This window comes from Diadema setosum, chromosome 19, assembly GCF_964275005.1.
Source record: "Diadema setosum chromosome 19, eeDiaSeto1, whole genome shotgun sequence".
NCBI lineage: Eukaryota > Metazoa > Echinodermata > Echinoidea > Diadematoida > Diadematidae > Diadema > Diadema setosum.
This window is the reverse complement of record NC_092703.1, coordinates 28730677-28757008: the sequence shown is the minus strand read 5'-3', so window position 1 is coordinate 28757008 and position 26332 is coordinate 28730677. Positions and strand designations below refer to the sequence as shown.

Below are 26332 nucleotides of genomic sequence, written 5' to 3'. Positions count from 1 at the left end.
AATGAGGCTCCATTTTACATCATGCCATACCGCTTATACCGAATTTCTTCCCGAGGTCAATAGTTTGGTAGTGTATAAAGCACATCACTACTTCGTTAACATATTATATTTCCGTATATATATATATATATTTATACATATATCATATATATATATATATATATATATATATATATATACATATATATATATATATATATATATATATATATATATATATATATGTATATATACATCTATGATTCCCTCCAAGTATATTCATCTTTTGAATGAATTCGCCCCTGACACAGTGAGAGACAGGTTTACTTTGCAATAATGGCAATCTGCATTATCATTATTCTGAGTCTTCAACTTTCAGTTCTGATTTGATGCGCTCAGAAACGCCCGTATTGAGAGCTATGCAAATGTTATCTATCACAATTCTCACTGGTATATTATTCTTGATCCATTTATTTTCATTTAAGCTCTTGTTGGGTATTACATGTTCACATTTTATTGTCCATTCCTTTGCCGCCATTGCATTTTATTAGGTTATTTTATGTGATTACTTTGAGAATTGTGTTCAATGTAGAAGGAATAAAAAAATCATTTATGATCTAGAGTTTTCTCACTTGCGAGAGAACGTGTAAAATACATGGCTGAAAAAAGATTGTATTATAGTGGTACAATATGTGAGATGTTCTAGATTGTTTACTCCGAACGGCCAACAAAACTTATTTGCAGTCTAAGAGAAGGGCTTTAGGCCTAAAAGCCATCGCCTTCACCATGCGCGACAGTTTTTCTTTTCATAATCAGCTGTTTTTAAGCTATTATTACCACAAAAATGCTTAATACCATATTTGTGAAGGGCGGACATGCACTTAAGGTGTATCCAGTGTCGTAATGTCCCGTGTGTTTTCTTATTATCTTGCTTACGTCTTTACATCAGTATAACCAATTTGGATTTATGGTGATATTTCCATTATCCATCTATGCATTTTCCATGACATACAATTTCGTTGGTAGGTATAAAATTGAAATAAAATACTGGATAATCAAGAATAACAAATAAGAAAATTTAAAAATGCGTATAACAACAACAACAACAAAGACACAATGAGAAATAGTTCGATTGTAAAGATTCTATCTATTCACAACTGGTTGTCATTTTGCGCAGTTATAACAAATTTTCAAAGCCTCTACAGGCGCGGTGGAGCACCCCAATTTGCATCTCATTATCGCCCCGTTCTATCTGAATTTCCAACGGGCATCCACGGCTGCCCGAAACTGTGTGCATGAAAAAGTCAAATCTTTACCTTCTCCTTGTGCCGCTATGCGTGCCGCTAGTAAACTCAAACTTCCCACACTATCTAAGTTTTTAAAAACCTTCCTTTTGATGAAAAAATTATGAAATTTGCTGCACTAGAACTTGAGATATTAAAGCGTTTTGAAAATCACCTCTCGCAAAACATGCTCTCTGTTTTTTTCCGACTGGACTATGGCCGGGCTCCAATGTGTCCGAAACTGGCAACATAAGTTCATCAGGCCTCAATCCATATATGGTGAAAGTTTTCGCTTTGTACCACCTGTACTTTTTGAGAAATCAACTTGTTTCTACAGGGTTTGGAATAGAAAATTGTAGTCGGCGAAACAATTGAAAATGACGTCATTTCTTTTCCCGTAATATTGGGCATGCGTGGTACGTGAGATTCAGGATTTCGTGCTCATTGTTGGTTTGCATGTGACGCAGTCAATTTTGCTGAGTGTCGCACGGCGGTGATTGCTGAGCTGCTGCCGCGCACGCTGCATGCAGCAATGCGTTGTGTGTGCTGTGACATGCAACGCCACAGTGACGCGATTAATTATACATGGGGCCGACCTGTACGCTTTGCGTTCGTGTCATTTTTGACATCACCTTCTGTTTTTTTCCGACACAACCATGGCCGGGAATATTATGGTATGAAATTTAAAATGCAAGCAGATAAATAAATTTCGGTGTACTTTGTTTGAATGGCGCTTTTGTTCCGCAATCACACTTCGTGAATTTTAGGATGATTTTCGAGGCATATTTTTGGTAATTTTGCTCGCCAGGTTTTCGCTAAAATTTCACATTTTATCATTGTCAAATCCTTTAATATGTTATATGTGCATATTCGGACATGTTTTCAAATTCAAACTAACTCAATTTTAATCCGAAAATAGGTTTCCTGAAATTGTTATTAGCTTGAGAAGTTGTTTACTTTTTCTCAACTACGCGAGTACATGTTGTTTACTTTATGCAAATGAGGCTCGGCTGCCGATGGATTTCTGCGAGATAATTGGGGTGCTCCACCGCGCCTGTCTATATAGACCACTTCGTTTTACAATAATAGGAAAGTTTCAAGACGAAAAAAAAAAAGGGAAGAAATCTCATGACATTTCTGCCAAACGTTTGATTGATTTTTTTTTAATTGCTTTTCAAGACATTCTATAACCCCTTTACTAAATTTTTCAGAAGTCCAGAGAAAGGATGAGAGAGAGAGAGAGAGAGAGAGAAGCAGCCCACTTTTTTGTTTGTTTGTTTGTTTGTTTGTTTCTCTTTTTTATGCAATTCTCGAGCAGGATTTCGTCTTGCGAAAAGTATTTATTACCCCTTAAATAATCAAACTGGAAGGAAGGAAAGGGGGGGGGGGGGTGGGGTCGCCGATAGCCTCATGCGCCAGTGCTCGGCTTCAATTCCTTGAATTTATCTCACAGACAGTAGACAGGAATTACATAATCTACATTTGCTTCTGCGCGAGACTGTCCTTGAGCATTCGTACGGTTTTAGCTTGATTAGCGTTTGCCGTCATGTTTGGGAAAGCAGCACGTATGTTATGATAGCAAGAGAGTTCGGCCAGTTATAGAGACTGACTGTAGGCCCTATGTAGGGCACGAGCAAACCGATACAAATTGACAGCTTCCACACGCACAGCAGAGTCGAGATTCGCCTCCCTTTACGTCTGCTGCCTTCAAATTACATCAGAGGTGTATATTGATTGCCGACTGCTGACAATTAAATTTGACAAAAACGACCAATTTGCTCAACTGGAGGAATAATGCCGAAATCAAAAGGTGAGAGTATAACCTCTATTTCAACTCTTCGATCTTATGCGATTGCGGGATATGTTTGTCCCTTGTTCGTGAGGTGATCAGACTTGCCTTCATCATTGTCCTTCTCCTTCCTATCTTTCGTCCTTCTTTTCTAGAATCATCGTTCCTTTTCTCGTCTTCTCTGACCTTCTTTCTTACCTATCCTTCCTGAAGCTCTGATTTATGACTGAAGCCTCGTTGAATATTCTCTCATCTTAATGACTACATGATTAGTTTTTGTTTGCGATTAGTTTATTTTTTTTCCTGCTTTGTATTTACTTTCTTGTGGGGATGAACCAGATTTCACGAAATAGACTCGTTTATTTCTTAGCTGCACTGCATTTGTGTTACATATCATAGTTTTGCCTGTGACATGTTCACATTGCACTTCCTGATAAAAGAAAGCCTGATATCTACCATTGTCTATAACCCTGCATCACAAAAGCAACAAAAAGTCACAGACGTGGAATTTTTTTTCTTCAGATTTTGAAAGAGCAGACACTAAGCTTGAAATGATGTATAACATAATGCAAATGGAATCTCCTACCCCATATTTGAAAGGAAGCACGCACTCTGGAAAAGTGTGTAGGCCCCTATACTGAGAAAAGAGGCTCTGAATTATAGGGTCTATATTGAAGCACTTTATCTTATCTTACCAACCATGCCCTGTGCCTTGAATGGGGGGGGGGGGGGAGGATAAAAACTCCATAGCAACAATTACAAAGAAGGGATTATCAGATTACGCTGAGATTGAGCATGCTCTGTTAAATCTTTCTATCCATAACTATACCACCTTTCAAAGCTGCAGCAGCAGCATCCTTTCAAACGTCACTATAGAGTTGAAAGTGCAGAGTGTGTAAACATGGTAAAGGGTTTGCAAGAAATGAAAAGGGGCCTCTGAGATATACCTGCTCACATCACTCTACAAAGAGTGTTCTAGAAAAAACAAATGCTAAAACACGATTCCATTCATTCTATGGTCCCAAAACTTAAGAATAATGTAGAGAAGAAGAACTGCTAGCTCTTTCAGAACATACGAAAAACTCAAGATTTACTAGGTTAACCCACTTCACATAGTATATTCTGAGTCCTCACGTCCGACTTTTTGTTAGTTTTGTGATTCACGGTCTCATACTACGTGTTTTGATCATACACTCCTCCTCTCCCTCTTGTTCCCGACAAATTTGCCCGAGGAACTCTTCTTCAGGTTCTGTCGTAGTATAATGGCTTTATATCCCCTTCTAGACTATAATGTTTATGTCAGGCAAGTCTTTGGTTTGCCGAACATAGAAGCAGAAAGCGGACCCGAGAAGAGTTTGAAGGGATGACACAGTTTCCGCTGAGATGAGGCTTCAGGTTTCCAACGTTTTTTTTTAATGATGACTTTTTGAGATAATGAGAAACTTCATATGAAATAATGTAAGAATACACTAGGCCTATATTCTGATAAGATGAACTCAAAGTTTATTAGATGAAAATTGGTTTTGTAATGGCTGAGATATCCAAAACAATGCGATCCTAATAAAAGGTGAGACCCTCCTTTTATTAGGATCGCACGCTTTGTTTTACTTTGTATTTGATATCTCAGCCATTTCAGAACCGATTTTCATCAAATAAACTTTGAATTCCTCTTAGAATTGTATGCTCTTTAACATTTCATGAAGGGGTTTCTGAGTATCTTGGAGAAAGTTAAAAGCTGAACCCTCACCTCAACCATTACTTTTGATTTCGTTGGATATTATTTCATGACAATTGTTGAGCTGCCAGCGGCTTTTTGTGGCCTTTTGAAAAGCGTCTCCAGGATACCTTTTCAAAATGTGAATTTTTAACCCTGATTCATGCAGGTAACACTCTTGATTGTTAAGCAGCACATGGGCGTCATCGGGAGGGTGCTCTGGGGTGAGGACGCACCCCCCTTCAGATAAAAAAAAAATAAAAAAAATCACCACTTCAGTCTGCGAGCGACCTCTACACTGGACGCTAAATATCTATTCTTGTTTTGTTTTGTTTTGTTTTTTTATTTTGCACCAGGGACAACAAAATCGTGGGCAAAAACGATTCTCATCCTGGGCTCTGTCAGCACTGATTTTATACATATCTACGAGTATTCTACAGTGTTTACCATTTATCGACCGTACTGCACATCCGTACGGTACGAAGCACGTACGTTTGCTTGTACGTGTGCTACCTATGCAAGTATGTAGGGTCTATGTACAGCACGTTACTTCTGACCAAACCATATTGATGATGCGAGCCCAAGTGCGAGCCTTAGCCTTATAAAAAAATTTGGAGGGGCAAGTATATTATTTTGCCCACCCCCCCCCCCATAATTCCCGAGACGAGAAGATTTTCTTGTTTGTTTGTTTTTTTTTGCCAGAAAAAAAAAAGTTTATCCCCATAAAAACATTGGAAGGGCAAGCATATTATTTTACCCCCCCCCCCATAATTAATAATTAGTGAGATGAGACGATTTTCTTGCTTTTTAACCGAAAAAAAAGTTGTACTGAATTGTCTCCATAAAATGTTCGAGGGGCAAGCGCACCATGTCTGCCCCACTCCACATAATTATAATTCCTGAGATGAAAAGATTTTCTTGCGTTTTTTTTTTGTTAGAAATCTGTCCAATTATTCCCCAAAGTGTGCACCAGATGGCAGGTTGCTGAATTTCAGTTCTGAAAAAGCAAAGTCTCTCTCGTGTGGGAGAGGAATACCTCTTCACACACCTTCCCCCGTTCGGTCTATTTTCCATGGATTTAATACACCTATAGATTGACAGGTTTACAAATGTTTCATCGAAAGTGTGCACCAAATCTGTCACGTCACTTAATAAAGAAAATGCAAAAGTTCCGTCGTGGGGGAGGGGATATTATCTCCTTTCAATTAACAATTAACCCTTTCCCAATGGCGTAGCCAGGGGGGGGGGGGGCGATGGGGCAGTCGCCCCCCCCCCCCCTTAAGATTTTGACCGGGGATTTGGAAGGCGGAAAAATATAATCGAATATGGGAGAGGTATCTTACCACCCTCCCACTGCCTTGTCCCTTCTGTAGACTTAGTACACTATGGGGAATGACAATTTCCGGATTTTCCACAAAAAGTGTGCTTCAGATCGCTTTATTTCAATTCTAAAAACTCAAAAGCTCCGTCGAGCGGGAGGGGGTATCCCCCTCCCACATCCTCCCCTTTAATAAGCTCTACCTCACTATACTTTTTACATACACAGAGAGGATGCACACTCGGAATAAGAGCCATTAACATTTCACCGAAAAAAAAACCTATTAATTTTGTTTAAATTATTATTTTTTGGAGGGGGCTGCAAAAAATTCAAGTACAGTTGTATTGCACCAAAAGTTTGCACCAGATCGCTGAATTTCAGGTCTGAAAATACAGAATCATCTTCGTTTGGGAGGAAAAATACCCCTTATGTACACCCTCGTGTGCATGCTTTTTTTTTCTTTTTAATTGCTTAACAGACAACGTTCATAATATTCAGTATAAGAATTAATACAAGAAGTTAAAACTAAATTACACCATTTTGTAGGCAAATTGTTTAATAATGATTTAGATCAAAATGTACTGCTACCTAAGGCTACGGTCACAACCCCCAAAAACAGCCTGCTCGGCGACCCGTCGGCGAGTTTTTAGCCAATTTCGATTGGAGAACAACCGGTGATCAACCAGTGACCGACCAGGCACCACTGATTTTTAGGGCATCGGTCAGTCACCGCTGACGTGTTTACAACATCATAATGCAACTAGACTTGGAATTTGTCAAGACTGACAAATTAGGTGATCCGATTTTTTTTTTTTAATCAATGATTCGAGTCCTGATCGCAATAGACATGACCATATACGTTTCATCTGTGTTTAGAGACATTCACCAAGATACAGGTTGAAACATTTATGACCTTTGACCCTAATTTACATACCCAAGATGGTGTCTGATCAAGTAGTTGTTATTTTATGAAATAATGTACGTGACATGAACTAAACATGTGCAAAATATGGGGATGAAAGGGGCTGTTTTTCTCGAGTTATTGCAAAGAAAGTTGCAGAAAGAAAGAAATATCTCAATACATCGAAGATAAGTTTGATTTCAACCAAGTTTTTTGACGTGATCTCGGCGTCGTATGAAAAATTAAAGAGAACATAACGATAGCCCATAGTCTCAGCTACAACATATTAAAATCTGGGAGAAATTCACCGAAGAGTAAGTGAACTAGTGCTCGATAAAGACCGCCATGTCAATTTTCATTTCTAGAAAAATTCCCTCCCATAGAGATAACACGTAAACTGGTTAAATTTGACAAGGTTACATTATATCCATTTTCACGAGGTGAAGACATCATCCGATTAAATCTTTGATGGAATAGAACTTAAAGAGTATTAAATTGGCTACAACATACTAAAATCTGGAAGAAATTCACCGAAGGGTAAGTGAGCTATTTGTAGATAAAGACAATCATGTCAATTTTCACATCTAGAAAAATTCCCTCCCATAGAGATAACACGTCATAATGAAGATAAAGAAAGAAGTACATATGACCTTTGACCCTACTTTGCACAGACAAGATGGCGTCTGAGCAAAAAGTGGTTATTTTGTGAAATGATTCTTGTAACATGGTCTTTACGTATGCAAAATATGGGAAAGATAAGACATGTATTCACCAAGATACAGGATGAAACATTTTTGACCTTTGACCCTAATTTACATACCCAAGAAGGTGCCCGATCAAGTAGTTGTTATTTTATGAAATAATGTACGTGACATAAACTAAACATGTGCAAAATATTGGGCTGATAGAGCTTGTTTTTCTTGAGTTATTGCAAAGAAAGTTGCAGAAAGAAAGGAATATGAAAATACATGGAAGATAAGCTTTAATTTCAACCAAGTTTTTGGGCATGATGCCGACTCCGTATGAAAAAAGGAAGGGCACACTTACGATAGCCCAAAGTCTCAGCTACAACATACTACGATATGGGAGAAATTCACCGAAGCATAAGTGAGCTAGTGCTCGATAAAGATAGTCATGTCAGTTTTCATTTCCAGAAAAACTGCACTCCCATAGAGATAACACGTAAACTGGTCAAATTTAACAATGTTACTTTTAATCCCTTTTTACGAGGTGATGCCGTCATCCAATCAAATTGTTGTTATTATATATCTGAAAGACCATTTAATAAGCTACAACATATTGAAATTTGGACGAAAATCAACTAAAGAATAAGTGAGATATGCTTGAATGAACTTGAAATTTGATGACGTCATTTTGAAAATTTACTTTTTTAACTTTATTAAGAAATTTGATATATTTTAATCATTTTTCCACCATTGCCAACCCATGAAATGACATGTACAACTCATCAGCTTTCAGAATATGTAAAGAAAATGGGGGGTCACCGTCCATCCTGACGAGTAAAATCGGATTTGAAATTGGCAGTTTTTTGGCATTGTTGCACTGTATATCGCCATTGACGCGCGCGCGGAATTTCAACTTTGACGGACCCGTATGACGTCATTTTGAGTGGGATTGACTTGAAACTTGGTAGAAATATTCCTTGACATTTCAGACATCCGATCAAAGTGAAAAAACGGGAAATTTTCATTGCATATGAGCTGTGCGTGCGTATATGTGCGCGCGCGTACGCGTCCGTCCGATTTTTTCAATTTTTCAAAAAATGCTCCAAATGGTCTGAAACGTGTGCAAAAAAATTTTGAGCTCGATTTGAGCATACAAATATTTCAACGCGCGCATACGCGCACGTATTAAGAGAAAATATGAATTTTGATAATATGAATAGAATGTGCATAACTTGAAATATATGTGACGTAAATTTCATTGAAAAATTCCATTCCATTAATGAGATATGATTGAAAATGTGTTTTCATATAATGACGTCATAGTGACGTCACGGTCGACTGATCACTACGATTTTACTTGACCCGTTGTCTTTGGGACATGATACACATATGGTATAATTTTGACATTGATAGGAAGAGGACTTTCTGAGCTAATCGATACACAAATTTTGTCCAGAAATAAAGAAGAAGAAGGAAAACTAGAGATTGTAATTTATCATCACTGACAAATTAAGGTGATCCGATTTTTTTTTTTTAATCAATGATTCAAGTCCTGATCGCAATAGGCATGACCATGCAGGTTTCATATGTGTTCAGAGACATTGGCCGTGTGATGTTTGGATTCTCATTTAGAAAAGGGAGTCATATCTGCCATCTTTGGTACCAAATCTGTATACACTATAACGAAGATACAGCAACAAGTACATATGACCTTTGACCCCACTTTGCACAATCTAGATGGCATCTGAGCAAAAAGTGGTCATTTTGTGAAATGATTTTTGTAACATGGTCTTTACGTGTGCAAATTATGGGAAAGATAGGACATGTATTTACTAAGATACAGGATGAAATATTTATGACCTTTGACCCTAATTTACATACCCAAGATGGTGTCCGATCAAGTAGTTGTTATCTTATGAAATAATGTACGTAACGTGAACTAAACATGTGCAAAATATGGGGGTGATAGGGGCTGTTTTTCTTGAGTTATTGCAAAGAAAGTTGCAGAAAGAAAGAAATACCTCCTTACATCGAAGATAAGTTTGATTTCAACCAAGTTTTTTGACGTGATCCCGACATCATAATGAAAAAACAAAGGGCATGTAACGATAGCGCAAAGTCTCAGTTACAACATATTAAAATCTGAGAAAAATTCACCGAAGGGTAAGTGAGCTAGTGCTCGATAAAGACAATCATGTCAATTTTCACATCTAGAAAACTTCCCTCCCTTAGAGATAACACGTCATAACGAAGAAACAGAAAGAAGTACATAATTGACCTTTTGACCCCACTTTGCACACACAAGATGGCATCTGAGCAAAGAGTGGTTATTTTGTGAAATGATTCTTGTAACATGATCTTTGCGTGTGCAAAATATGGGAGAGATAGGACATGTATTCACTTAGATACAGGATGAACCATTTATGACCTTTGACCCTAATTTACATACCCAAGATGGCTTCTGATCAAGTAGATGTTATTTTATAAAATAATGTACGTGACATGAACTAAACATGTGCAAAATATGGTGGTGATAGGATATGTTTTTCTTGAGTTATTGCACAGAAAGTTGCAGAAAGAAGAAATACCTCAATACATAGAAGATAAGCTTTAATTTCAACCAAGTTTTTTCACGTGATCCCGACACCGCATGAAAAAACGAAGGGCACACCAACGATAGCCCTACGTCTCAGCTACAACATATTAAAATCTTAGAGAAATTCACCGAAGCATAAGTGAGCTAGTGCTCGATAAAGATAGTCGTGTCAATTTTCATTTCCATAAAAATTGCACTCCCATAGAGATTACACGTAAACTGGTCAAATTTGACAAGATTACATTCAATCCATTCTTACGAGGTGATGCCGTCATCTAATCAAAATGTTGTTATTACATTAATGAAAGAACATTTAATAAGCTACAACATACTGAAATCTGGGTGAAAATCGACAAAGGATTAGTGAGATATACTCGGAGAAACTTGAAATTTGATGACGTCATTTTGAAAATTTACTTTTTTTACTTTATTAAGAAATTTGATATCTTTTAATCATTTTTGCCAGCATTGCCACCCCTCGAAATGATATGTACAACTCATCAGCTTTCAAAATATGTAAAGAAAATGGGGGGTCACCGTCCATCCTGACGAGTAAAATCGGAGTTAAAATTGGCGGTTTTTTGGCATTGTTGCACTGTATGTCGCCATTGACGCGCGCGCGGAATTTCAACTTTGAAGGGCCCGTATGACGTCATATTGAGTCGGATTGACTTGAAACTTGGTAGAAATATTTCTTGACATTTCAGACATCCGATCAAAGTGTAAAAACGGGACATTTCTATTGCATATGAGCCGTGCGTGCGTATATGTGCGCGCGCGTACGTGTCCGTCCAAATTTTTCAATTTTTCAAAAAATGCTCCAAATGGTCTGAAACGTGTGCAAAAAAATTTTGAGCTCGATTGGAGCATACAAATATTTGAACGCGCGCGTACGCGCACGTTTTATGGGTATAGATGAATTTTGAGAATACGTGTAAAATTCGCTTGACTTGAAATATATGTGACGTAAATTTCATTGAAAAATTCCATTCCATTAATGAGATATGAATGAAAATGTGTTTTCATATAATGACGTCATAGTGACGTCACAGTCGACTGATCACAATGATTTTACTTGATCTGTCGTCTTTGGGACACGATACATATATGGTATAAGTTTGACATTGATAGGAAGAGCACTTTCTGAGCTAATCGAAACACAACTTTTGTCCAGAAAGAAAGAAAGAAGAAGAACAAAGAATCCGTACAGATACAGAAGGTGATCCGAGAGGATACTCGGATCACCTAAATAGGTTCTCACCGTGGGAGGGGGACAACCCCTCCCACACCCTAAACCCTCGCTCGCTCCGCTTGCTCGGGCTCGGTCGCGTTCATGACATCAGTGTAAGAATTAATACAAGAAATTTATTTAAATGATACCATTCTATAGGCAAATTGTTCATTAACAATTTACATCAAAATGTACTGCTACCTTAAACAAGTGGACTGTTTCAAGTCGATAAAACAAGCAAAAACCTGCATCACATTGCACCATTTACAACATCAAAATGCAAAAACTTCTCACCGTGGGAGGGGGACACCCCCTCCACCCCATCCCACCACCTCCCCCACCCTCCCCTCGCTCACTGCACTCGCTCTTGTTTCGTCGCGTTCATGATATTCAGTGTAAATATTAAAACAGGAAGCTTATTCGGATGATACTATTTTATAGGCAAATTGTTCAATAATAATCGACATTAAGATATACTGCTACCTTAAACAAGTGGGACTGTTTCAAGTCGATAAAACAAGCAAAAACACGCATCAAATTGCATCATTTACAACATCAAAATGCAAAAAGTTCTCACCGTGGGAGGGGGACAACCCCCTACGCACACACCCTCCCCCATTTGCTAGCTCCGTTCGCTCGGGCTCGATCGCTTCGCTCCGTTCGCTCGTTCTCGGTCGCTTCCCTCCCTCGCATACTAACAGCCCCCCGAAAAAAGTTGAAATCCTAGCTACGCTGGTGCCCTTTCCCCACTTGGTTTCCCTAAAAAATCCTATAAGTCTGGGGATTGAGAGCTTCCTGAATTCCAAATGTCTGTCCAAAAAATCTCGTTACATTTAGTGTCAAAACGCACCCCCTTGGAAAAAAAGCTGGTGACGCCCCTGTCAGCATCAGCATGACCGAATAATATCACAGTGCATAACCCAACATGGCTTGACGATAATGACGCAATAATATACAAAGTTCACGTGACACAACAGATCGTCTTTCATCAACATCCAGGTTTACTCGAGCGAATCAATGAGGGCGAAACCGTCATTTGCGCGGAGGGATACCTCTTGGCCTTCGAACGCCTTGGCTATCTTCAGGCGGGACCTTTCACCCCGGAAGTTGTCGTTGACTATCCCGAATTGGTGAAACAAATGTACAAGGACTTTGTCAGGGCCGGAAGTGACGTCGTGCAGGCATTTACGGTATATATCGTAAAATATTCAGGTCACATATGTGCCGACTTGTTTGTCTTTGATATCTCATTGCAAAGTGACCTCGAAATCGCTGTCAGAAACCAATATAATTGCAGAAAGTTCATTTAATACCGAAATATCATATGTTCAATGGAAAGTACAATACACTGTGCTGTTAATCGTGGAACATCATGACTATTGAGCTTGTATAGCTGTGTTGTTTTATTGCAACGTTTACTCAGTCTTTATGTAAAGACTACAGAAGCTTGAATTGGAGGAACATAAACACTTGTCAAGATGAAATAAAATTGATTAAGTCCTCTTCTGCAAAGCAATAGCCTCTTGTGGTGTCTCAAGAAAGGCGCCTATTCATTCTGTTTTTGGCTGAGCAAAATAATACAAGCATACAAAATAATGATTAACATGCATGCATTTCTTGACAAATTTGTTTACAGAGATAGAAATGTCTGGCAATGGTCTAATGGTTATCATACATCACGTAGAATATCATCATCGTAATTGGTGATTAGTGCTATGAGATGTGTTATTGTTGAGCACGATTAGTTTTAACTTTATGTTTGTGCTATATGCATTTACTCCCAAACCGTTTAAATTTCATCTTTACCAAACGAACATAATGCAATCTACCAACGGTCCTCTTCAGATTAACCCCAATAACCCTTATCAGCATAACACTTTTTGTGATAACCTTGATTCTTTCGACTGGATGTGGGCGCGTCTTGTGTGATGTGGTCACTATCATGTTTGTACAGATACGTGTTACTTCGGTTACAGGTCTTGATTCCGCAGGTTCGTTATTCGGAAGGTTCGGTAATCCGAAAATGAAATGAGGTTCGTTATCCCGAAGGCTCGTTATTCCCAAAATGGAAAAAGGTTGGTTATTCCGAATGTTTGCGGATTCGAAAATGAAATAAGGTTTGAACCCCCTCCCCTGCCAAATACCAAAGGTTCGATAGTACGCACCGCATATTTGTTTTCGGATAAAATGAAACATATTTCATTTTCTGATTAACAAACCTTCGGAATAACTGAAATAATTTCATTTTCAGATTTGCAAGGCTTCGTACTAACGATCCCTGTTTCATTTTTGGAATAAAGAACTTTCTGAATATTGAACCTTGCTCCAGTTACGGATTAACGAACCTTCGGAATAACAAACCTCAGAAAGAACGCCACAAATTTTCGGATAAACGAACCCTTTTTCACTTTCGGATTAGAGAACGTCGAGGTATACGGAATTCGCGTGATTCGGAATAACGAACCTGGGTAGGTTGTAACGAACATTGCCTTTAATTTCGTGTCATAGTCGCATTATTCTATCTTCCCTTCCTCTCTCAAGTACTATGGGAACCGTCATAAGCTGGGCGTCGTAGGCCGAGCCGAAGAGCTCGAACGTCAGAATCGCCTCGCTCTGCAGATGGCCCGAGAAGTTGCCGACTCGACAGGAACGCTCATGTGTGGCGACATTTGCAACACGTTCGTCTACCAACCTGGCAACGAGGGCGCCATCCAGGAAACGAAGGATATGTTCAGGGTAAACTACAAAGATCTGGGGGTGTTTCATCAACGCTTGTCAGTGCCGACCACTGTCGGCGCTGACCAATTTCAGCAAAATCCTTGGTTTTGATTGGCTGAGATGCTCTGGTCACCGACTGTTACTATGGTGATTCAATTTGTCAGCGCCGACAAACGTTGATGAAACACCCCCCAGAATGAGGGTGACCTTTACAATTATCATTATTTGGACTGCCCTTCAATCAGAGGGGGGCAGCGTCAACATTAGTGAATACCATCAATTTTTGACATAACTCACTCGAGTCCAAAGGATATCGTCGGTGGTAAATCATCATAACCATCATGGATGTACGCCCCTGCTTGTCTTCACCTACCATATCCAGAACCTCGTCTTCGACGCTATTGATAGTGTTCAGGATGTTTGTAGCATCAATTTCCCATCATCCGAGCGAGAAAAGTTTTGTCATTGTTTTGTAGCGCACTGAATGCTATAAGAATTTATATAGACGCTTGTAGATGTTATTGACGAGGTTGTTTTTCGTCCAAATCTTGTTACCAATGCCTTGTGCCTGTCCTGGTCCTGTACGTTTGGCTATAAGGGAATATTTTGTTGAGAACGTGTTAGTACGTATGTGTTGGCGTTATGAATACTGTTAGGCTACGGGGTTACTGCATTTGTGGTACAAATCATGACATGGAACCATGTGGACGTTTAGTTGGGTTTGTTTTGACGTATAAGGAATCTATTGTGACGCAATTTTACTCCGTGTTCAAATTTGTCTTTCAAATAGTGCATGGAGTAAATTCAGGCACACTAGTGACAAACGCCTCATCAAAATCGCAAATGAAATGATTGAATTATAAAGAATAAAATTCTGAAATTACAAAAGTATTTGGTACGCAGTGTTGCAGCTTTGTAAACTATATGAGATGACAATGTCATCATATTACAACTCAATTTTGCCTCATTAATCCTCTCAACATTAACATCTATAAGGTACCATATTTAAAAAAAAATTATCTGTTTCTGCTAATGAATTATGCTTTGTTATGATGTCAGGAGCAAATTGAGTGGGCCGTTGACGAAGGGGCGGACTTTATCGTCGGAGAAACTTTCGATCATTGCGGCGAGGCGGTGTTGGCGGCTAAAACCGTGAAGGAATATGGCAAAGGTTAGTACATATACACTGTATTTCTCCCAGAAGTGGAAAGGAGGTCACCCCACGAGCTAGACACTCACGAGTCATACGTCTCACGAGCTCGACATAAAAACAGGATCCATGAGTTATACACCCACGAGTCGTACAGCCCATGAATAATACAACCTACGAGCTATACGAAGTAAAACAGGCCCATGAGCTAGACATTATAGGCAAATAAATCCTAGTGTCCAGCTTCTGGACCTTATGGCCCGTGGGTCTATTTTACTTTGTGTCAAGCTCGTGGGCCTTGTTCACTTAGTGTCTAGCTCGTGGGCCACATGACTGTATAGCTGTGACTCGTGGGCTGTGACTCGTGGACTTTATCTCATGGGCTATATGACTCGCTGTGGGTGTCTGGGTCTGCATCCTTGGAAACAGCTTCGTAGATAAAGTATAACGAAAGCCTAAACTTTAAACTGTAGCGAGAAGGCGACTTGTACTTGCCTAGGTACATTTTTTGTAGGGACGATCAGGGGTGAAGGCGACTTCTCCGAGCTCGCATCAAAAAGGCGCTAAGGCGTCCTCTCAAAATTCACTGATCTGAGGCACTAAGTTGCCTTTTGTCTCAAACAAGGCGTCTACAGGCAGCAAGTCACCGATTCGCCTTTTCGTCCAAAACAATTACGACGCCGACACTTGACCGAGGCAAATTTCAACAAGCCTCCTCGAGTCACGCTCATGTAGCTTACGTAACATGATTATACAGTTACCAGCTACTGTATAGTCTTTTTAAAAATCCTATAGCACTTCTATCTTAGCCAAGCAATAATTGATGATAATCACAAATTATATATTATTCGCAGTATAGAGTGACTTTCCGCTGAATCACTGTACATTCTTTAACATTCATGAGATTAAAGAGAAACTAGTCGATGCTTTGACTGTTTGAGAAGGCATTTGTGGACACACATGTCAATGACCTACGGAGTTCTTGTCTGAGCGACCGCTTTATTAAGCGTGACTTGATCTGAGTTATGTGTCATGAAAAAGAAACGGTCCTTCTCACCGATCCATCACAATATGTCACCAATGGGTAGGCCTTCTGTGGAAACTCGAGGTGCATTATTGTTATTATTTTTTATGTTAAAGAAGAAATTTATAGGAAATAATATAGGTTTTCCCATTCATTTTCAAACTTTTTTCATTCAATTTCACAAACTTTCACTTCAATTTCGTCGCGGAATGTCGGGAGTAGGCCAATCTTACTTTCAAATTCGTCTTTCGTCGTTCATTTTCAAATAAAGTCCATTCAATTTAGTCATTTGGCATACATTTTCGTCATTTACACTTCAAATTCGTCAGTCTCACTCGCAGCGCTCAAAACATTAGGATCGATTTCGTCTTTTGTCAGTCGTTTTCGTTAAATGTTCATTCATATTCGTCTCATATCTCTACCCAGCGTGATTTTCCAGTCATTCATGTATTGTTTGTTTGTTTGTTTGTTTGTTTTTTTCTGTAACCGTTCACATTTTACATTCAGGAGTTAACATACACACAAGTGCCCCCCCCCCACACACACACACATAACCACAGATACAGACACACAAGCAATCCGAGTATACACTGATACAAACAGACGTATACCGTCTCGCAAACGAAAACACTGACAGTCCAAGCATGGACCTACCAAGCAAGTACCCTGTGAGGGATAAACCTGAAATACCCTCTCAGGGCTATTCAGCGGCTCAACGAAGCGTTGCGATCGTCATCTCTATTCTCATTGCCGGTCGTTCCGATCTATGACTGGAAATTCTGCGGATTTTGCTGGCTCGTGCGAGCGCTGCACACTCGGCGTGAGCTGGGTGGCCTTGTACACCCACATGCAGGCCGGACAAGTCGCAGCGTCACATACCAGTCGGAGAGATACCACACACTGTCTTCACATCCACCCCCAAGTATTGTAGAAACCCGCGCTAAGATGGTTTTAACAATTTGTACAAAATCGAAAACTACACTAAGTGCACATAGTGGTTGCAGGATGATAACACCGTAAACAAAATACACAGTCCCCCACACTCACGTACGCACACAAGCACAAGCACCCACAGCAAAAACAACAAGGGTGTCAACAACATCAAAAGCAAAAACAAAACGAAACCTGGCATCATTCAGAACGTGTTGAATTCGAGTATCAAGATACAGTTGTGACTTGTATCTTGAGAAGAACGTGTAACCATTTTTTTTCTTTTCAAATCATGTTCATGATGTATCAATTATTAAATCTGTATTTAATAGTCACGCATCCAGTATCAAACCGTATCACTCTGTGACTGAGAAAACAGCCATCTGCAGTGTGGACATTATATACGCATCTATAATATAAGAGTAAGAATATCTTCTATAGAGGATCAAACGCAATTTCAAAACCCAGTTTTGGCAACTGAATAGATTTCGTTCTCCTACCTGGCCGTGGCCGGTACACTTGCCGAACTGTAAAGACAGTGGCGTATCTAGGGAAAACGGCGCCCGGGGCAAGCCCACGAAAATTGCGCCCCTAATATCTGAAAAAGTGTTCAACCCCAACCCCATCCCGGTAGGGACTTTAAACAAAGTCCACATGATGCTTTTTCAAGCACTTAAAAGGGATCTTTTGAGGGTGATTTAAATGTAATGAATTTTGATAGATTTTGGCGAGCGAGCGCAGCGAGCGAGCAGAAAATTTTTGTATTTCAGCTTACAAAACATGGAATTTTTGTCATTTTTTGCTTACCAAATCTTACAATTCTAATCAAGATATAGTGACAGCCTTATAGATATCGATTTGTACCAAAAAACTGAGGACTTTAAAAAATACTCTAAATTAGTGCGCGCGAGTGAGCCGAAATTTGTAAATGTCCTCGTCATCATGACGTATTGTTCTTATCTTTTTTTATATATAAATTTTGGCGAGCGAGCGCAGCGAGCGAGCCGAAAATTTTTGTATTTCAGCTTAAATTTGTATTTCAGCTTATTTCTGCTTAAATCTCACAATTATAGTGACGACCTTATAGATAACGATTTATTCCAACAGACTGAGGACTTGAAAATATACTCTAAATCAGTACGAGCGAGTGAGCCGAAATTTGTATATTTCTGCGTCATCATTACGGTTTTTTCTTATCTTTTTTTATTTTTTTTTGCGCCCCCTCCCCCGTATGCTCGAAACCGTTGGCGTCCTCTTTTGATCCAATCGCCGATCGCTTCAGAACGAATGAAATTGCAGTCGCTGCTCCGTGTAACATTTTCCTGCTAAATATAAAATGACATGAGTGAACACAATAGACATTATCATTTTGTCCGCGTCATCGTCACGTTTTGTTCTTATCTTCTTCTCTTTTTTTATACAAATTTTGGCGAGCGAGCGCAGCGAGCGAGCCGAAAATTTTTGTATTTCAGCTTACAAATCATGAAACTCTTGTCATTTTTTGCTTATTAAATCTTACAATTCTAATCAAGATATAATGACGGCCTTATAGATAACGATTTATACCAACAAACTGAGGACTTGAAAAAAATACTCTAAATTAGTACGAGCGAGTGAGCCGAAATTTGTATATTTCCGCGTCATCATTACCTTTTGTTCTTATATTGTTTGATTTGTTGTTGTTTTTTTACGCCCCCCGCCATGTTCGAAACCGTTGACGCCTTCTTTTGATCCAATTGGCGATCGCTTCAGAACGAATGAAATTGCAGCCGCTGCTCCGTGAAACATTTTGCCTGCTAAATATAAAATGACATGTGTGAACACAAGTTTAGACACTGTCATTTTGTCATCATCACGTTTTGTTCTTACCTTCTTTTTTGTGTAAATTTTGGCGAGCGAGCGCAGCGAGCGAGCCGAAAATTTTTGTATTTCAGCTCACAGAACATGGAATTTTTGTGTGAACACAATAAACATTGTCATTTTGTCCGCGTCATCATCATGTTTTGTTTTTATCTTGTTTAATTTGGTTTTCTGCCCCCCCCCCCCCCCATTCTCCCTCCCCCTTCCGGGCGAGGTTTTTTTTTTTTCTTCTTCTTCTTCTTCTTCTTCTTTTCTTTTTTCTTCTTCTTCTTCGTTTTTTTCTTTTTTTTTTCTTCTTCTTCTCCTTTTCTTTTTTTCTTCTTCTTCTTCGTTTTTTTTCTTCTTCTTCTTCGTTTTTTTTTGCGCCCCCAAGGAGTGGCGCCCGGGGCACGTGCCCCCCTTGCCCCCCCCCCCCCCCAGATACGCCACTGTTTCTGACATAAATCATGCAATAAAGTTGACTCTGCTTTGAATATAAGAATCTTTATCTTTATCAAATTTGAGCACTGGAAGAAGTTCGATGCGGCTACGAAAAGTGCCAAATCTGTGACGTCACCACGCGTGTGTATGCAACCCAGTGGGATTTACGTATCTATAGGCAAACTGTGTGCACTTTTCAGGAAATTGGTGTGTAATTTGTTGTCAATCTAGAATAAATCGTCCGCCAAAACTATATATTCACGTCGTGAAATTGTTTGTTTGTTTGTGTTCTTTGGAATCATATTTTACACCCATAAATTTACGGAAAAAAACAAAGTTTTAAAAGCACAAAACCTATCGTCAGCTCAACATTCACGATTGCCGTGATCAGCTGTTCCTTCGTACAGCCACAATTTGCTGTTATTACAATCGATCATTGTGGGGGAATTGCGTATAGCTGAGGTAATCTTACATACTCATGAAGGATGATTTAAGTCAAAGAGCTGTAATTGATTGGAAATCATTTTTACACCATAAATTTACGGAAATGCGACGTTTGAAAAGCACAAAACCTACCGTAATCAGCTCAAGATTCGCGATTGCCGTGATCAGGTGTACGCACAACAGTACCAGCAGAATCGGCAGTGAAGAGGTATTCCTTGACGCCGTGATTTCAGCTTGATTCTTCTTCGAAATGGCATGATGAAGGTTTGTTGGATAGATGTGACCTTCTTTTTCTCTTGTGTGTTGGTTTAAATTCTAATTTCTACCTCAACTTGCTAAAAAAAACCAGTCTAACAAAGTAGGAAACTGCAACATTTCCGTGCTGAGCAGCAGTCACGATACACGGGTCGTGTTGCATGCAAGCATGCACCGCTGCTGCAGAGATCCCCATAGTATAACACGTAGGTTGCTTGTAAACAAGGGGGTCCTCGGCGCAGTTGACCAATCGTGAACACGTATTTCGCTCACGTGTCTTGGTAAGCAACAAGGCTGTTTACACGTCTGGGAGACGATTTGCATAAACTTACGCATGTTTCAGATGTTTCAATTTATGAATGAAAGTGAGTAGCATGACATCATGTCATGACCATATCGTCTGGTGAGAATGAGAAGGGCGTTAAGTGGTCTTGAACAATGAACACTATGGGTTTTGTGGCAACTTAACGCCCTTATCATTCTCAACCGACGATATTTGGAATAAGCAGAGCTTTCAGTAGGTTCCAAATGTATCAGGGTTCAACGCAGAATATCTAAGACAAGATCGCCAAAAGAACAGTCATTTTCGCCGTAAGCGAAGGCGATTTGGTCTTTAGACGTAATATTTTGGCCAACATTTGAGATTGACATCCCACTTTTCTTTTCAAAATTCCACATTTTGTAGGTTGTATTTCGAAATGTTGATATCAATCAGAAACTAGAAAATTTCCCCTACAACGTGATACCAAAATGTCAATTCGGTCCCTTTAAGGTAATTCATTTTTGACCTTTTTCGGGCTGTAGGGCTAGCGCGAAATCGCATTTGCCGAGAAGTTTCGGGTTTTGCCAGAGCGGGTCTCATATAGCCGTACGGCAAATCAGCTCATACACATTAGGTGACGTCGCTCAAATCCGATGTTCCTTGTAGCGAACGGAGCTACGTGGTCATGGAAATCGGGTGTTTTTTCAATCTCAAAAACAGTTTGGGGGTAAAGTTACATCGTCTAAAAGATATCCAATTTTGTTAACTAGCTTCTTAGCTTTCCGTAGATATCAAACTTGTCATATTTCTAGATTCTCTATAAATTTCTACTTTAAGTATTACAACCCGGGATCGCGTGCCATGCAGCGTGGGGATTCCATGGAGTGTGAAGGCTATCCCGGAGGCTTGGACAATATTATATTCGAGAATGCTCGTAAATATGGCCCCTAATTGTGTAAAGCTTTATCACTGATCTCTTGGGTGAAAGTACACACACAGCCGTATAATCTCTGCTGGTGTCGACCGTTACCGATCAGCGTACACTTCGATGCACATAGTGGTGACACATGGGCGCTATTCGTGGTTTTTCGAATGTACTCTGGTGGGCAGCGAATGAAGGAAATCGGACCACCCGTGTTTTTCCTCGATGCCGCGACTTTAACGTAGATGTAAAAATGTTCTTAGAATGCTTATAATGTGCAAAAGGCTGGTATCACACGAGACACTGACATTTTATTCCATAGGCGTACCCGCCGTCATCACGCTAGCTTCACATCTCACGAAGACGAGTGACGGCAAGTCGTGTACCATCGACGGTGTCGAATTCAACGATGCCCTGAGGCAGCTAGAAGCCGCAGGGGCAGACGTAGTCGGCTTCAACTGCACAAGGGGACCCGGACCACTGATGACGCTTGTGGAGAACGCTCTACAGGCGGGAATTAAGGTGGGATAGCTATCTTTCACAAAGAGAAAACATTCAAATTAATCCGTTAAATCTATGTAAGTTCCTAAAAGAGGCTGCCATGCTAATCGCCCACATAGTACTCTGTTCAACCGCTCTTGGAATACAGTTACAAAAGAGAAAAAGAAAAAAAAAGAGAAGATTGAATTGGTTCAGAGGAGAGCAATCAAGATGACATGTGAAGTAAGATTATTGTCCAAATATTCTGAGAGACTCGAATCTTTTGGAATTCCATCCCTTTTGTATAGACGTGAACATGCAGATTATGATTAAAGGGTTCAAGATTTTGCATGATTAGATGGAAGACGTCGATCCAGCTGTTCTCTGTGTTATCAATGATCAAGTCAAGTTATAGGTTTGAGCTGTATAATGGAAGGTGTCGAATTAGTTGCAGGTTAAAGGGCAATTAATTCGTTGAATGGTCTTTGCGCTGATACTGTCGAGACAACATCAGGTAACGCCTTCAAGTCCAAAGTCAATGACCACCGGAAACAGAAGCATAATGAATTTAATCAAGACTGCATATATTGACCACCCCGTGGATATACCACATTAATTGAACTCTTCAGGCTCAGGACTGAATCTGTTGAATGGTCCTTTATACAAGTCTTTGACTTTCTTGGCGTCATCACAGGTAATTCAGGTATAACAAACACCTGAGTGCATTTTCTTGCTAAGTACACAATCCACTTGGAGTAGATCGCTCCTAGTTTCTGTAAAGAAATGGATTTACGCTCGTGGGACATTTTGAATCCGTTCACGTCATGTTGCGATGATAATTAACACATCCATGTATCAAACTCTGTGCATATCTGCACTGATGCAGACTCCTCTCGCCGCCCTGCCTGTGACGTACCGAACTACCGAGGAGCACCCGTCCTTCTTGTCCATTTGTGATCCAGTGAGAGGTGAGGGCACCCTATTTATCAAAAAAAAAGCATCCTTTTTAGGATATAGGCCTTCTAGTACATTGAAAGAAAAAATAGGTTCCACTCTGCACCTTTATGTGTGACATAATTGCAGTGCACCTTTATGAATACAACGTTCCACCTTTCTACTCTTACAGGTGCAAAAATGCACCTGTATATGTGCTTTTTCTTATAGATTGCAGTTGAACTGTCATGCAAACTACAAGCCTTTATCAATATATACCATTTTTGCCTTTCCATTTTTTCTTGCTTCTTTTCTTTGTTTTTACAAACGAATTACATTGCAAGTACTTATCAGGGTTACTATGAATAGTATACATCAATGTTTTAGACAACATTGTGTGTTTTCTGTGATTCGTTCTAATGTGGATCAAGAGATTGTTTCAGATGTTAAATTTGCAGTTGGAGACAAATTAGAATCAACTGGCACGGCATACATTGTGCATTTGTAAACGAGAATTTCGGAGCAGAAAAAAAATAGTCTAAAACGAACGAAAAATATGAGCACAATTCGGTGAAGTTTGATCAAAATCGGATAAAAGCTCGGGAAATATCGGAACAGTAAAATTTCGCGAATGTTCTCGAATAGTTGATAATGATATCCAAATGTGTGTGCGAATGATGTCATCTAAGAAGTTTCCCTTGATCGTAAATAAAAAAACAAACAAACACGAAACTTCATTTTTTCTGCCGTTAAAGTGTTTAAAATATAATATTATTCATGGCTGAATAACTTAAAGAAGTAAAGTTCACTCAAAAGTAAATGAATTTGAAGCTTGAGCGTAATTGCTTTGGAACATGAAGAAAGGAAATGAAAAGGTTAAGAAACATCCCCAAACAATGTGACAAATGTGAGGCGATGACGTCATCACTCGTTTGCGTAGTCACAATGACTGTTCAAGAACTGTTTTGTGAAAACTGGCGAAACCTCTCAATGTCAAATCTTCCATAGCATTCATCCTATTTTGATCAAAATTTTCGCTTTTTACTGCAGGAAATAATGTATACCCCGTGGACCTCGACTGTGTGCTGTGTTCGAGGAGCGACATCGTGGAGTTCGGCCAACGATGCGCCAAACTCAAAATCCCGTACGTGGGACTGTGCTGTGGTAACTCGCCGCACTACACGCGCGTGTTGGCCGAAACGCTGGGTCGGACCACCGAAGCGTCTCGCTTTTCACCCAACATGTCTCTGAACGGTGTCTTTGGCACGAACAAATCAAAGCTCAACGACTATTACACGAGTATCGCTAGTCATTATGCTTTATAAAATGATATATTTAGTGGCATACAAATCCAAATTCTCTATGCTGTAAATGTGAGCCACTTAGTAACTGTACTTGATATGTCAACTGTACTTGTCCCACATGTCAGCAAGTTAGACAAGAATATGCACTACGACTATTTGCACCTTCTTGTTTTTCCCCTGGTCAATGTCTATTGACATTTGTGTGTGTGTGTGTGTGTGTGTGTGTGTGTGTAAAGTCCACGTGTTACTTTCATCAGCACTTCATATTTCATAACGCGCCTGATTACAAGTGTATCCATTATTATGCATTATTACAATAGAAACCAAATTTGGACTACCAAGCTATTTAAGATCTTAGCTTTAGATTTGCGACACACTGTTGTATGACTCGGCTAGTTGCAAATTAAAAAAAAAAATAAATAAATAAATAAATCTGCGCATGCGCGAGACGTTAGTCTGTTTACATTGTCCAACCCGGGAAGAGACTCGTCGTAGACATCTGAAGGGAAATCAAACCTAAATATAAATGCGGATTGAGTAAATGCACGCAGCAATATGGCAATACCAATCACTGAAAGTTTGAGGAAAATCCGATAATCGATTCAAAAGTTGTGAGTTTTTAAAGTTCCGGCGCCGTCATCGCTGGATAAGAAGACTACTACAATTTATGACGTCATGCATGGACAACAATATAAAGAAACTTAAATACAGCCGGAGAAAGAGAATCAAACGCTCCTCATATTTTCACTGATGTGTGTGTATCCATCTACTGATATTGCTGCTTTCACTCAGGCCACATTCATATTTGGGTTTTGGTTTCCTGTAAGCGCGCTAATAACTTTCCAAGGAGACCAAATTGACATTTGTCTTGAAGAATTAATGAATTTGTTTCTTGATCCCAGTGCCACGCTTCAAGTGTGAGAATGAAGAGCACGTTTGGTTTATAAACCTGTCCTGTGTGGTGACTCACATTTCAAAATGGCTACCGTGTAGGCCCTATCGTACAATATGATGAGTGTAGCCAGCCACTTTGTGTGGAAATGTAGCTGTATAGATTCATCGTTTCATTTCTTTGATAGGCAAACAGACTTTCAAAAAAAGAAATGGAAGATGACACTCCGATGGCGTGTTTTTTTTTTTGTTTTTGTTTTTTGCGCAGTCATAATATAAACTGTATAATTTAATCGTTGTAAATGGTGGCGTTAATGATGCCCGTATCAATTAAAAACTCGAAATTACCTGTACCGTTCAAGAAAATGCTTTCCCAGGATTGACTCACAGAGGGTGACAAAAGGACGTTTGAGATCACGTGTGCTAGCCTAACTGACAGGAACAAAATCACTTGAACAAGGTATAAAGCACATTCCAAGTTGTAAGTGTGAGATAAAAAAAAAAATAATAATTTTAGAGGCAGCTGTGTTTGACGAAAATCTTATCAAAGCAATTATGATTTGTCTGGTATCAGTTTGTTCCGATCTGATCTAATCTGTGCTACGCTTTACCTCCTGAAAATAAAATTACATATGTTGACGTAAATTTCCATGGCCTAGTGCGTAATTTCAATTTCTGATTTCTATAACATATCACCAACTGAGTCTTTGCTTCAGATGAGCTGTGAGTTGTAAAATCTTCACTAACAAAAAAAAAAAAAGAAAACGTACAATAAATCTCTGTATTGTCAAATGAACACCTTGGCCATAGTTCCGTGCGGGTGGTGCCCGATGCCCTGACTGCCCCTCGGATACGTACGAAGGCCTTGTCACCCACAGTATAGTGTAGATCAAACTTTAGTTTTTGTAAAGATTTACACAATTTGTTTTGTTTTTTTCGTCTACTAGTGATGGCGCTATAAATGATTGTGCAAATTGCCAAATAAAACCAGCCAGCCAACAAAATGAAATAAACACATGACTATTTGCTACCGTCAGTCTTTCAGATTATCGGATCCATAAGACATGTGAAACAAAACAAAAACAAGCACACAGTCCAGAAACTTGACGTATCATTTTATAAGGCAGACTTTGCAAGACATTACCGCCGCCCGTTACCAGAAGTATGCATAGGCACGCTCGATGAAGTATAGGCAAACAAATAAGATACTGACAATGTATGTTATGAAATATTAATTCCAAC

The 26332-nt window shown here is 39.4% G+C and overlaps 1 protein-coding gene across 1 annotated transcript; it reads left to right on the top strand.

The window, feature by feature from the left end:
* Nucleotides 1–3056: 3056 nt before the first annotated feature.
* Nucleotides 3057–24220, top strand: LOC140242398 (betaine--homocysteine S-methyltransferase 1-like). Its single transcript, XM_072322133.1, has 7 exons — nucleotides 3057–3072; nucleotides 12497–12687; nucleotides 14039–14233; nucleotides 15275–15386; nucleotides 21805–22004; nucleotides 22849–22930; nucleotides 23946–24220. The coding sequence occupies exons 1-7, from the start codon at nucleotides 3057–3059 to the stop codon at nucleotides 24218–24220; spliced, it is 1071 nt and encodes a 356-aa protein (XP_072178234.1).
* Nucleotides 24221–26332: the final 2112 nt, after the last annotated feature.